At 35.8% G+C, this 12,192-nt stretch overlaps 2 protein-coding genes across 4 annotated transcripts; one reads left to right on the top strand and one right to left on the bottom strand.

Moving 5' to 3' along the window:
- Nucleotides 1-1,244: 1,244 nt before the first annotated feature.
- LOC114735454 (uncharacterized protein At1g51745) lies at nt 1,245-8,485 on the top strand. 3 transcript variants are annotated; one of them, XM_028923147.1, is made up of 5 exons: nt 1,245-1,568; nt 1,683-1,756; nt 1,934-2,257; nt 5,260-6,293; nt 6,992-8,485. In XM_028923147.1, exons 3-5 carry the CDS (start codon nt 2,067-2,069, stop codon nt 8,077-8,079), a joined length of 2,313 nt encoding a protein of 770 aa, XP_028778980.1. In that variant the 5' UTR covers nt 1,245-1,568; nt 1,683-1,756; nt 1,934-2,066; the 3' UTR covers nt 8,080-8,485. The 3 variants fall into 3 exon arrangements, with proteins under 3 accessions (XP_028778980.1, XP_028778979.1, XP_028778981.1); XM_028923146.1 differs by having other exon boundaries at nt 1,245-1,756; XM_028923148.1 differs by lacking the exons at nt 1,245-1,568; nt 1,683-1,756 and adding an exon at nt 2,387-2,488 and having other exon boundaries at nt 2,203-2,257.
- Nucleotides 8,486-11,195: 2,710 nt separating this feature from the next.
- Nucleotides 11,196-11,907, bottom strand: LOC114735463 (uncharacterized). The gene has a single exon (XM_028923168.1). It carries the CDS (start codon nt 11,801-11,803, stop codon nt 11,552-11,554), a length of 252 nt encoding a protein of 83 aa, XP_028779001.1. The 5' UTR covers nt 11,804-11,907; the 3' UTR covers nt 11,196-11,551.
- Between the last annotated feature and the right edge of the window lie 285 nt (nt 11,908-12,192).

Below are 12,192 nucleotides of genomic sequence, written 5' to 3'. Positions count from 1 at the left end.
GCCCCTTGCAGAGGATGAGTTGTATGATGAACTTTCGTTGGCGGTATATTTATATTTTGATCTCAGAATCCTCTCTTATTTTCTCAAAATAATCTATAGTTCAGATTTAATATTTTATACAACTATCATTAAAACATGTTATAAATTTAAATTTTTTGTACTACAGGTATAAACTTTTCAGATTAAATTAAATTTATAATAATTTTTTGTCAGATATTATACCTGAACTATCCATTTTTCAATGTGAGGTGGAGAAGGGATTTTGAGAGGAAATGAGAGAAAAATTCTGAGAAGATCCGTATCCGTTTTTAATTTCATTTCTCAATTTATTTTATTTTGTGTTTAATCCTTTTTAGAAAGTACATTTAAGAAAAATCGTACCAATTCAAATGAAAAGAAATGTACTCTTAAAATTTCCTCAAAATGCAAATGGTTGGAACAAGCGTGAAGATGAGCAAATGGAATTATTTAGGGGGGAGGGGACGATGCATGCATCCCTGGAGAAGCGAACGACAGGGGAGGTGTAACTGTACTTATAAAATTGTAAATTTGGGCCCACAATGCATGTGGCCACAATTTTATAAACAAAAAAAAGAAAAATACTTATTATTGGCATTGGGAATCAATCAGGGAAAATAAAATAATTGGATACACATTTGGTAAAATGCGTACGCATGGGTGAATATAATCAAGATAGCTAATTAAATTTCACAAAAAAAACTAATTTCTTATAATAAGACGAATGAAAATTTGAACTTTTGTTTTAGAAGTATTCAGTATTTATTTTTTATGCCCCTTAGGAAAAGTATTCTCTTTTTATTTTCTTATGCAGGTTTCTATCATACCCTTATATTTTAAAAATAAAAGTAAAAATTCTAATAATATTAGGATTTTTTGTTGTTGTTGCCAGAACCTAATAATATTATGTTAAAAAGTAATAGCAGGAGAGGTATAACATTATTATAACTACAAATTGGGTGAATTTCGTATTTAAAAAATATGATAAATTAGTAATTAGTAATTTTGTTTATAACTTGTGAAAAAGAGCTATATTTAATGTCCAGTGCTGGCAGTGCATATGATGTTACGTTTTAGGAAACACTGTTACCTATGAAAATGCGTATACGCTTCCGGGTGAATAACTTGCTTTTTTTAAAATACATATTTTGTGAAAATTTTCCTGCCTTTCATTTTCTTCTCTCTTCTTCTTACAGAAAGAGACCACCTTCTGAAAAAGAAAAATGTCCAAAATTGAGAAAGATAGATCACTTGACAGGACGAAGCAGCAAAACCGTATAAATATAGCCGTATGTGGTGTGATACGAGTATTTGCTGTTTCCCTTCTCCGGTATTTTCCTACCCAGAGGCAAAGGTGCGTTTGATCCAAAACACCAAACCAGGAGCCGCTATTTCTGTTTCTCTCTTCTCTCTTACTACCTCACTGGCTTGGTGTCCGTACGCTCGGTGTGCCACGAGTGACGCGGCCTCCTCCTGATGATATCTCACTAGGAAGAGACCAACAAGGAAGATCAGAAAATCGCACAAACGATCAGAGTTTATTCGGGAAGGTGGGGAAAATATATTTAACGAAGACTTGGAAAAAAATGCAAAAGATCCTTCTTTGGGCGGCTATTGATTTCCCATTTGCTTCTTCTCATCATCTCATGCCATTTCTCTTATAGATCTCCACCCGTTTTAAACCCTCTGCTTCAGTTGTCTCTCTCTTCTTCCTGCACTGGAACAAAGCTTCATCTTGGTGCGTTTGCCATGTTCTTCTGACCAAGTATCTTGCAGTGAAATGATATTTCACCCAAAAAAATGAATTTCGTGTGTATTTTTTTCTGGGGTTTTCTGCCCTTTCATTGCATGGGGGATTATAAGTCCTTCTTTTATTTATTAGATTTTGTATTTTAATTTCTTATTGGGATTTTAGGCATGGAGGTTTGAGTTTCTCACACAAAAGGGAAGCTTCAGGCCTTCTTCTGGACTGCGGTAGCTTGACAATGGTGGGTCGGGATTGATATCTTGGGATTACAATTTTTCTGTTTAGTTTTGCACCTGGTGAAATGGGTAGCTCGGGAGAGTCCAACACTAATGGAATCGATGCGTCGGTGGGTGGCTTGGTTTGGGTCCGGCGCCGAAATGGGTCTTGGTGGCCTGGCAGGATAATGGGTGTCGATGAACTGTCTGAGGGTTGCTTGGTTTCGCCGAGATCGGGTACTCCAGTTAAGCTGTTGGGTCGCGACGACGCAAGCGTGTGAGTTCTTGTTCTTACTTGTTTCCACTTTCCACTCCTTCCAGTCAATGAATTTGCTCATCTCTGGTCCCTTTTTTGTTGTTGTAATTTTTCATATTAATTTCTTACGGAGCTGTGTGCATTTTGAAGGTTTTATCACCCCTTCTTTTCTTTTGACTACTACTAGTACCACGCTAATTGATATCGGGCTTGTTAAGTGTTCCGGGGGATGTTGTCACAAGTAATGTCTTTGTGAGTTCTACTGTCTGATTACGTGTGTTGGTATGTTGGTAATTGGTGCTGCTGTATCCTCAGTGCATTTCGCTTCAGTGGTTCTTTCTTTTGGTTTTACCAATCATAATCTTGCTCATCTTTCTGATGTTTACTTGATTGTGTTAAATTTCAGTTTTATGTTTTTATTTTCTCTGGGAATTAGAATCAGTGTTCACAAGCAGGCCTTTCTTTTCATATTAAGGCAAGTACAGGTGTTATAGGTATATTCTTTACGTTTGAATGACTGGCACTTTAGGCAGGTGTTGAGCGCTACTTAGTTGCTTCTACCACTATGATATATTCCTAATGCTTTACCGCTAAAATATATTCCTAACAGGATTATCACATGTGTCTTCCTATGTATTTGGTAGGGAGGGGAGGAGGGGGAATTGGGGATTTAGATTTGGCAATATATGAAGACGTGCTGTCAATATACTGCTGATATTCCTGTTTAACTCCATTTCTAAGTTTCACCTTTAACCAACATATCCTTGATGTTCAAAGTTCATCTTGCTAGGTGATAGAGCTATAATGGCTTGATCATATAGTATTTGTGGGGGACGCTTTTTTTGTCTGGGTAAAATGCTTTGTTTTCGCATTGTACAGTGGGTTGTGATCTTCTATAGTAGACTTTCAGTAGATTTTGAGAGATTTGGATGCCTCCCAATATGATGGAGCATTTTCTTATGATTAGTTATTTTGTGTTTTGTAAGGGACAAAATTTTCTGGACATGTGCGTTTTAGCCTGAAATGGTGTTTTTGGTTTTGTACCATGCAATCTATATTATGAGGTAAAATTGTTTTATTCACATCTTAATCTTGTTGGGCTCTTGTTCTCTTAAGGGTTATGCCTTCAGTGTTGACGCCTTGTTATGTGTATTTACATGCAAATGTATGAGGTACCAAATATGGAATCGGTGTTTATATGCCATTGTTATAAATCCTGTCCTTTCCTGTTGCAGCTTTTATAGATTCTAAACTGTCATGCTTGCGTCGCCAGAGTGGAAATTTGATTTTGTTAAGGCCGTAGTTGGAGTCGGTGACAAAATATATTTTCAATCTTGTAGAGACAGATGAACTAGTTCTAATTCTAGTAAACTAAAGCATTTGGGATACAGTTCTGTGAAGTTCAAAAAATTGGTCCATCTACCTAATGTAGAAGAATTTACTTGCCTGTACCATCTCTTTCTCCTCTGATGTAGTTCTAATTCTAGCAATGCAACTTTTTTGAGTTAGAATGTGTCCTATGATTTGCACAGATTTTGGGTAAGTGCACTATTCATGGCTTATGAATGGTATTCCTATATTATATATATAAATATATTTATAGATTCCAAGCTTAATATGAAAAAGACGAATTTTAATTTTTCTTAGAGCAGAACAGCCTAGGTTTAAGTTGGCTTTGAGATTAGTGCGATAAGTTGGACGCTTCCTGATGTGTTGTATGTGACTTGCTGTTATTACAGAAGACATATAAAATTTTGCGTTAGCCCCTCTGTTTGCTATCAAATTACAGAATTGTACAAGTCCATCTCGGCCCATGCTTCATTTTCCTGTCCATGAAAAGCCCTCTATCTTGTGTTCAGTCTGTTTTCCAATATTTTTCTAATTTGACTTTTGTGCCTTGTGAAAAGAAAAGAACGACAAAGATTATAATTTTCAGTCTTGTGCCTTTGTTGTGCAAATGTGTTTAAAGTACTTGCATCATTTTCAGATATTGGATAGCATTGCTAGCTGCTTGAGCTTTTATGGCTTTCTTCTTTTAATCTCTCTCCCTCTCTCTCTCTCATTTTTTTTTCTTGGCTTGGATATGATAAATTCTTTTCTGGGCTTCTATCAATTGAAACCTTCATTCATATGCAAATAATGAATTTTGAACCTATTTTTTAAATTTAAGAATTTTCCTTCTAATAAGGAGAATGCATTATTATTGTTATTGTCCTTAGTTGTTACTTGTTATGAATGTTTGATGGAGGCTTAAGTGGTATGTGATGCTTTATAGAGTATTTGAGTGGATTAGTTCTCCCATCTTAATAGCTTGCTTTTGCGGGAGTGTTTTCCCATCCCACTTGATATCATTTTTCCTCTATATGTTTAATTCTAGTTTCTTCTGTGTTTATGGTTGTTTAGTTGATTTTCATTGAGAAACATTCCTGGGATAGGTGATTAAATATGGTGGTTTCACAGCCATGTGTATTTGGCAATGTTGTGACATTTCATGCTTCAAGCTTGCGAAACCTGTCCATATATTGTTGTCAGCATGAGAAATTTGTGCTTGTATTGTTGTCAGTTCCTTGTGTGCTTACTACATGGAGAAGTTGTTTGAAGGAAGGGAAAGGTGAGGGAAAATATATCATGTTTGGTAAATGGCATAATGGCTTTGTAGCAAAGAAAGCTTCCGTGTTTATGGGAGAGAGCTTTCCCGTTCCCATTTTATACCAAATGGGCTCTTAGTTAAGCTGGTAACAAATTCTATAGAATGAAGAGCTCATTTTAGAATAAAAACAATCGTTCTACGAGGTTTTTGTTCCAATGATTTGAATGTTGCTTTCCCTTTTCAGAATTTCAGAACTGCAAGCTTTGAGCAGGAAATTAGTCTTTTCTTAAATTATGCATGTGAATCATATAGATCTCCTGTATTTTTATTCATTGAGGATGACTTAATTGTCTCTTTAATTATATTGTCAGTGTTGTGGGGATTTATTGATCCTTGCTTGAAGTCTGATTTTGGCAATTCTATCATGATTTAGGGATTGGTATAATCTTGAAAAATCAAAGCGTGTTAAAGCTTTCCGTTGTGGAGAATATGATGAGTGCATTGAGAAGGCAAAGGCTGCTGCTGCTAATTCGAATAAGAAAACTGTGAAGTATGCTCGGAGGGAAGATGCTATTCTCCATGCTCTTGAGATAGAGAGCTCTCGCCTTGGTAAAGAACCATTAAAATTTTACTCAAGAGCAGACAAATCGGCTAGGGAACATGGTGATTCGGCTGGAGCTTCACCAGTCACATCTAATTCCGGGGATGACAATGAGGATGTGACTGATGATTTAAGTGATTCTGAAGACAATTCTAATTCAGCTCCAGAGTTATCTCAATCTGGTATATCTTTTGAAGAGCCCAATCACAACGGTTCCTCCAAGATGCAATCTGTTCAGGGAAGAAGAAGAACCCCTAATGATTCAGAAGATGATGGAACAGGAGTAAAGCGAATGAGGGGACTTGAGGACCTTGGTATTGGTGTAGCCTCAAAAAGAAAGGTCCAGGGAGCAGGGACAACTGTTGTTCAGCAAGATAGTGCTTCTCCTAGCAACTTGCACACAGGAAATTGCCTGGTCAATGGAACTTCTGTGAATGGGTTTAAGGGTAGTTCTTCAACTCTGAAAAGGAAGAGATCGCAGGTGGCAAATGTTCATGAATTCTTGAAAAGGAAAAACCGACGCCGGCCTTTGACAAAGGTTTTGGAGAGTACAGCCATGGTATCAGTTCCTGTTGTGTGTGATCAGCTTCCTAGTTCAACCAATTCTCCACTTTGTGGGATATCTGATAGCAGAATATCAGGATTAGATTCCAGTGAGTCAAAGAAAAGCTCTCCGCAGGTAATACATAATATGAATGGTACAAGAGTTGAATGTGAGAAGGGGACTGCTTTAAAAGTTCATGAGCAGGGTGACAATGTCAAGGAGGGGGCTTCTGGTGTATCAGAACTGATCAGGAATGATTCTTCTGATAAATTATTTGATGTGCCATTTGTTGGAGTTTTGGGGGAGGAAAAACATACTCCAGGTATGCTGGAATATATAATACTTTAATCGGGATTTTCTTGGGCATGGGCATTGGCTGGATGAAATTCTGAATGTTTCCTATCTCACCATCATCCTTTAACTTTTTTTGTTAGGAATGATTATTTTTCCCTTTTTATGGCATTTTGCCCGTCTTGGTGAATCAGGTCGTTTGACTAATGCATCAATATGGGTGGTAGGTATTCTTTTTTTTTTGGTGGGATTTCTAACTTGCATTTAATCGACTTTAATTATTACGTACTTATATTATAATTTGTTTAAACACACATCTCTCCTTTTGCCAACCTCACCTAGTGGGATAAGGCCTCCTCTTGTTGTTGTGCACACATCTCCCTTTTTGAAGTTTTTGAACTGCTTCTATTGGTTTTCAAGGTCTGGTCTCCCAAAGTTATGGCACAAATTGATGGTTTCAAGTAGAGTAGCCTTCCTGGTCTAGATCTGAAGTATTAACTGAGTGATCAAATAGGTCAATGTTGGTGTAATTAAACTTTCTTTCCTTCTTTTGCCACTTTCCTCCTCGTTTAGATCTTTTTTCCCCATTATTGTTCCTTTTCTGTGGACCTGCTTGCATGTAGCCATGCTGCGTGTGTGCACCCTTGTATGTTTTGAATCTATGGTTTGAACCTTTAAAATTCCTGGGGTCTCCAATTTTCCTAGTGCTGATGTAATTCCATCTTTCAGGTTTCTCTCCCATTCTTGGTTCTTGTTCATCAGGAAAGCCTCAAGTTGCTAGGTTTGGACAACAATCTTTTCATGGTAGTCAATCTGATTCACGATCGTTGCAAGAGGATGGCCAGCACGAATCTGATCCTACTAGCCCCAATGCTCACAATACTATTGGCCATAGAGTTGAAAAAAGTAGTTCAAAGTGGCAGTCAAAAAGAAAGAGGAACTCTAGACATAGAAGTAAACATAGAAAGCAAGGCTCAAGAAAATTTGTGGACATGGATAATGAACCCACTGCTTATTTGGGAGGTCTTGAGAAGCCAGATGGGTTTTCTCGGGTTGCTGGTTCTAAAGCTGAATTAAATGTCTCAAGTGTACCTGCTGCTTCATACAATTGCGCCTCTCAGGCTAAGTGCAAACCAGTTGCTGAAAGTCATGTTGATGCATTTCATGACATGAGCAAGCATACAAGGGGGATAACAACTGGGGCGAAGTTGATTCCTGATGGATCACTCATGACTCAAAGATCACTTCCTTATCGCCAATCCCGCTTTACTGTCAATTCAAGATATCAAACAGTGGATTTCCCTGGTAGAAATTATTTTTCTGATGCTTCATTATATGAAGTTAAAATTGAGGTTAAAGCCAGTTATAGGCCACAACATGTACCTCTGGTTTCTCTCATGAGTAAACTGAATGGTAAAGCGATTGTTGGGCACCCTCTTACAGTCGAGACTTTCGGTGATGGTCAGTGTGATGAATTACTGTATGGCATCAGATGTGTCTCTGGAGTTGGTGACATTTATTGTGCTGCTAAGCCAAACACAGTGACAGGAATAATTCATCCCAAGAATTCTCCTCGTTTTTCACCTGGAAAATCTTCCAGATCGAAAAAATCCGGGCTGTTGTCCAAAAAGATCAGGAAATTGTCATCACTAACCGGTCACAGGCAATCTGATGAGGATCGAAAACCTTTGGTGGATAAGCCAAGGGGTCCTGTTATAGCATGTATACCCCTGAAAGTGGTTTTTAGTAGGATAAATGAGGCAGTGAATGGTCAAGCCCGGTCAACACACCGTGTGTTACCAACATCCAACCCTTGATTTGACTCGAGTGTGGAAAGAGGTTGCAGAGAATGGATTGTATGGAGAACTGGTTCCATTCGTAATTAGAGAAATTTTCTACTTATTTTAACAATGCACAGTTTGCAGCAGCACTTAACTCTGCCATGAAGGTGAAATCTTTTGTACAATTTGAGGATATTTCCGTGTAGACCTGATAGGGTTTAAATCATCTGAGGCTTCTTTTGGCAATGTATATAATGTAACATTAGCTGAGGTGTAAAGATGATCAAGTATTAGGTATTGGTGACCTGATATTAGGTTCTCTTTTTAGTTTTAGCTGTTCAGGAAGCTCAAATAACTTTGACAATTCATATTGTACTCGGATCCTAAACTTTATCACTTCAAATTTTACAACTGAAATGAACTTGTGGGAGCTTCTGGATCAGTCTTAAAGCAACCTTTTCATGCAAGGGCTAATCACCAAATTTTTAAATTTCCTTTAATATATACAAGGATAAAAGTGCTTAAGCACTCTAATTTTATTTATTTATTTTTTTGCATCTAATATTTTAATGTTATTTATAGTGCAAGAGTACTTTTTACTTTTAAAAACAGGATACTCGATGTAACTGAAAAAATATATAAAAAATACATATAATTATGTATGTGAGTGATCATATTACTTTCTTGGGCCTCCTAGCTTTCTTAAGCTAACTTTTTAGACCATGATATCATCTATCATAGTTGGAGTATCATTAACCATCGTGGAAGTCTGAGCCAGAGGCTATTTGCGCCCAAGCGGACCTGTCTCCAGACTCCAGTTCCTTTAACTCGTCTCCAGAAGTCAATACATTGAATAGATTAATAGTATTTGGTAAAAAAAAAAAAAGAGAATAGATTAATAGTAATACTGAAAATAGTTTAATGAAGTATTTTGTCATTTTGTGGTTCAAGGATTTTGGCTTTTTCTTTCAACTTTCTTCTCAAAAGATCTGATTTAAAGGTTGGGGAGTGGGCCACATACTTTTTGTTTGATTTCTTTACTTTGTATTTATTTATCTATTATAATAAATCATTTAGATTTTGAAATGCAATTTGGGTTTTTTAGGCTTCTTAGAATGAAAAAATTTTCCCAAAAGAAAAGCAGCATAAAAACAACAATCTTATCAAGCACCTAATGAAAAGAAAAGATTTTTGGAATTTGATTTAGAAAAGCTTCCTAGTGATCCTAGATTAGGCTAAAACTTTCTTGTTATCATGCAAATGCAAGGAAGATGAAGGCGCAGAAAGGAGAAAGTTTCTATTTTACATACACTTTCAAGTTGAATTATTCCATCAAGCCATTGATCAACAACTTCAAGAGCTGAATAATCGTTTCACAAAAGTAAACACTGAATTACTTCCTTGTGTGCATTTGCTTTTAGTTGAAATGGCTTTCTCTGCTATGAAATATTATCAAGAAACAGAAGCCAAACCATATAGAAGATAAATTGCTGAATGATTATTGTTTGATTACTTTGATAGAGAAAGAAACTTTGTATAGTATTTAAAATGGAAAAAAGAATGATATTTAATATACTCTGGTCTTGATCTTATTTACAGGATAGAAAGAGTTTTTTTTTTTTTTTGGGTTCCAAATCACCTCATTAAATTTAATATATGAATGTGTAATTTTATCCATGATTTATTACTCCATAAATTATTATTTTCTTGAAAGCATATATATTAAATAACAATAACATTAAAAAATTACTAAAATTTAAAACATGATTAACAAGATTTAATATTTTTCTTAATTTTAATAAAATATGTTGAAAGTACTTTGTTAGACCCAGACGGTTCTCAATATGTGCAATTGCTTTATCCGCCACACGCCCGTACAATAGGTAATGGAGGAAGAAATTTTTTGGCCAACTAAAATGCACTTAAATAATAGTATCTTCTGTCATTAATATAAAAGTTAGATAACTAATTTGTAGGGGTGTTCAACTGTGTCCTGTCCCAACGTCTTGTCCCTGTCCTAGTCATTTTGGGACGGGACAATCTCGTCCCAAAAGTTTTCTGAGACGGAATGAAAGCGGGACGGGACGTGGGACAGGGGTGTCCTGTCCTAGTCTCGTCTCAGTATATCATCTTTATTCTTAGTTGTTATAAATTTATTTTATTTACTACTGTAATAGTATTTTAATAATGATATTTATCAATTGTTATTTTTTATTTTTTTATAAGTTGTTTTTGTATGAGTTACATGATATTCGTTGTATTAAATATTTTAGGTTTGTTTATTCTTTATCTCTCATTACTACAAAAAAATATTTTTCTTTGTCATTGTTTCTTCATTTTTATCTATTTTCTTCACATAGTTTTTATGATAAGTTTTCATATTTCCTATAGTTTTAGTTTTCAAATTGAAAAAATAAAAAAAATTAAAAAAAAAGAGAGATGGGACGTTCCTCGCCCGTCCCAATTCGCTATTGGGACGGGACGGGACACGAGATGAGAAAGCTGTCCCGTCCCAATTAGTGGGACAGGACTGGGACGAAGTCATTCCTGTCCCGTCCCGTCCTGTCCCATAAACACCCTTACTAATTTGTGAATATTAAAAAAATTAATTAACTTAGTTATTTATAATAAATAGATTTTATTTTTATTAAATTACCCCTCTTAATAATTTGAATTAAAAATACCTTTTGATGAAAACTTTTTAATATATACAATCACCTTAGGATTACTTGAGGGTAAAATGAATAAATATTAGGACAAAGTGGATTAGGTTTTTTTATTTATAACTAAATTGAATATCTAACTAGTTCTTAAATTGAAGATTGATGGTACTCCTCTGGTCCTTAATATAGAACCTAATTATTGAGTTAATTTTGATTTTAAATATAAGATTTATTTCTCATATTTATCAATTTTCTTTTCTAAATTATCTCTATGAATACTCCCTCAACCATAATCAAGTAAAAGAGAGAGGAAAGATATTAAGAAAGATGATTATGGTATTTTAAGAAAAACATATCTTATTTCTTATATTAAGGACCGGAAGAGTAGTACTTAAGAGTTAATAATTTTCTTTTTAACCTTATTTATTCTCTTTAGCTATTAGGCCATTATGAACCACATGGTTAGAATGTAATGCGCAGAATATATCCTTTGCATCTGCTGCTGAAACTTTTACATGCTTTGAGATGCAGCTTCACACCCTTCTCGTCATATAGGATTCTATCCTTCTTCCATAGCAGAAGAATCAAACTTACAACAGACCCTAAACAATAAACAAATAAATAAATGAAAGAATTATTCATATCACACGCAGCAACATCCATATACACAACAATCTCTCTCAAGCAAGTTGACCAATCTGTTTCATCTTCAATCAATAAATCTGATCTCTTCGATTCACAATCTGTTCTCACAGAATTGGGGACTCTTCAGAAAAAAGCGTTTTTGCGCTTTATGAGACAATACTCAGCTCAAATGTTTACCTTGTACAGCACAAAATCACTTCTTATGTCTGAGATTTGCCACGGGAGCTTCCAAACCGGCCGCTGACTTGGCGGGCATATTTCACAACAGCCTTAGCCCATCTCCTGATCTCAGCCTTCAGCTTGTTGGAATCCATGTCCTTCAGCTGCTTGCCTGGCTCCAGAGATACTTCTGCAAATGAGAGCCGCCGGTTGAAACGCCGTCGTTTCCCAGCTTTGTCTACAGCTCCAGTGGCCTTGTCACCGTTGGTAGAGGCAGATTTCTTTACCGACATGGCTGCTAATTGTTCAAGCGGCAACCGCAGCCAGAATGGTTTGACACTATATATTATGCAGCAGACAAACAGAACCAGGTCTTATATAAGGCAAAGTCAATTGCAGCAAGGCAAGTAATCATAGTATTCTAATGCGTGGTGTTCTTTTGCTTTCATTGACCCTTTGACTTTGTCAGCATCTCTACAATGCATTTTGATTGATCAACAAGTTACAACTGGTGCCTGTAGATGGATACCAATGTAATTCTAGCTTAGGCTACCTTTGTCACCAAAAAAAAAAAAAAAGTTACAACTGGTGCCTAAGCCTAACTAAATAATATTCCGATAGGATAATTAATCATTAATAAATGCTTAAACTTGCATATTTAATGTATTTTCTAAATCAAGTT

The sequence above is a fragment of the Neltuma alba genome, unplaced genomic scaffold (assembly GCF_004799145.2).
Source record: "Neltuma alba isolate B1F8T4 unplaced genomic scaffold, ASM479914v2 tig00013209_pilon, whole genome shotgun sequence".
Lineage (NCBI taxonomy): Eukaryota > Viridiplantae > Streptophyta > Magnoliopsida > Fabales > Fabaceae > Neltuma > Neltuma alba.
Note: the sequence above shows the minus strand (reverse complement) of the source record. Positions and strands in the feature narration are given on the sequence as shown.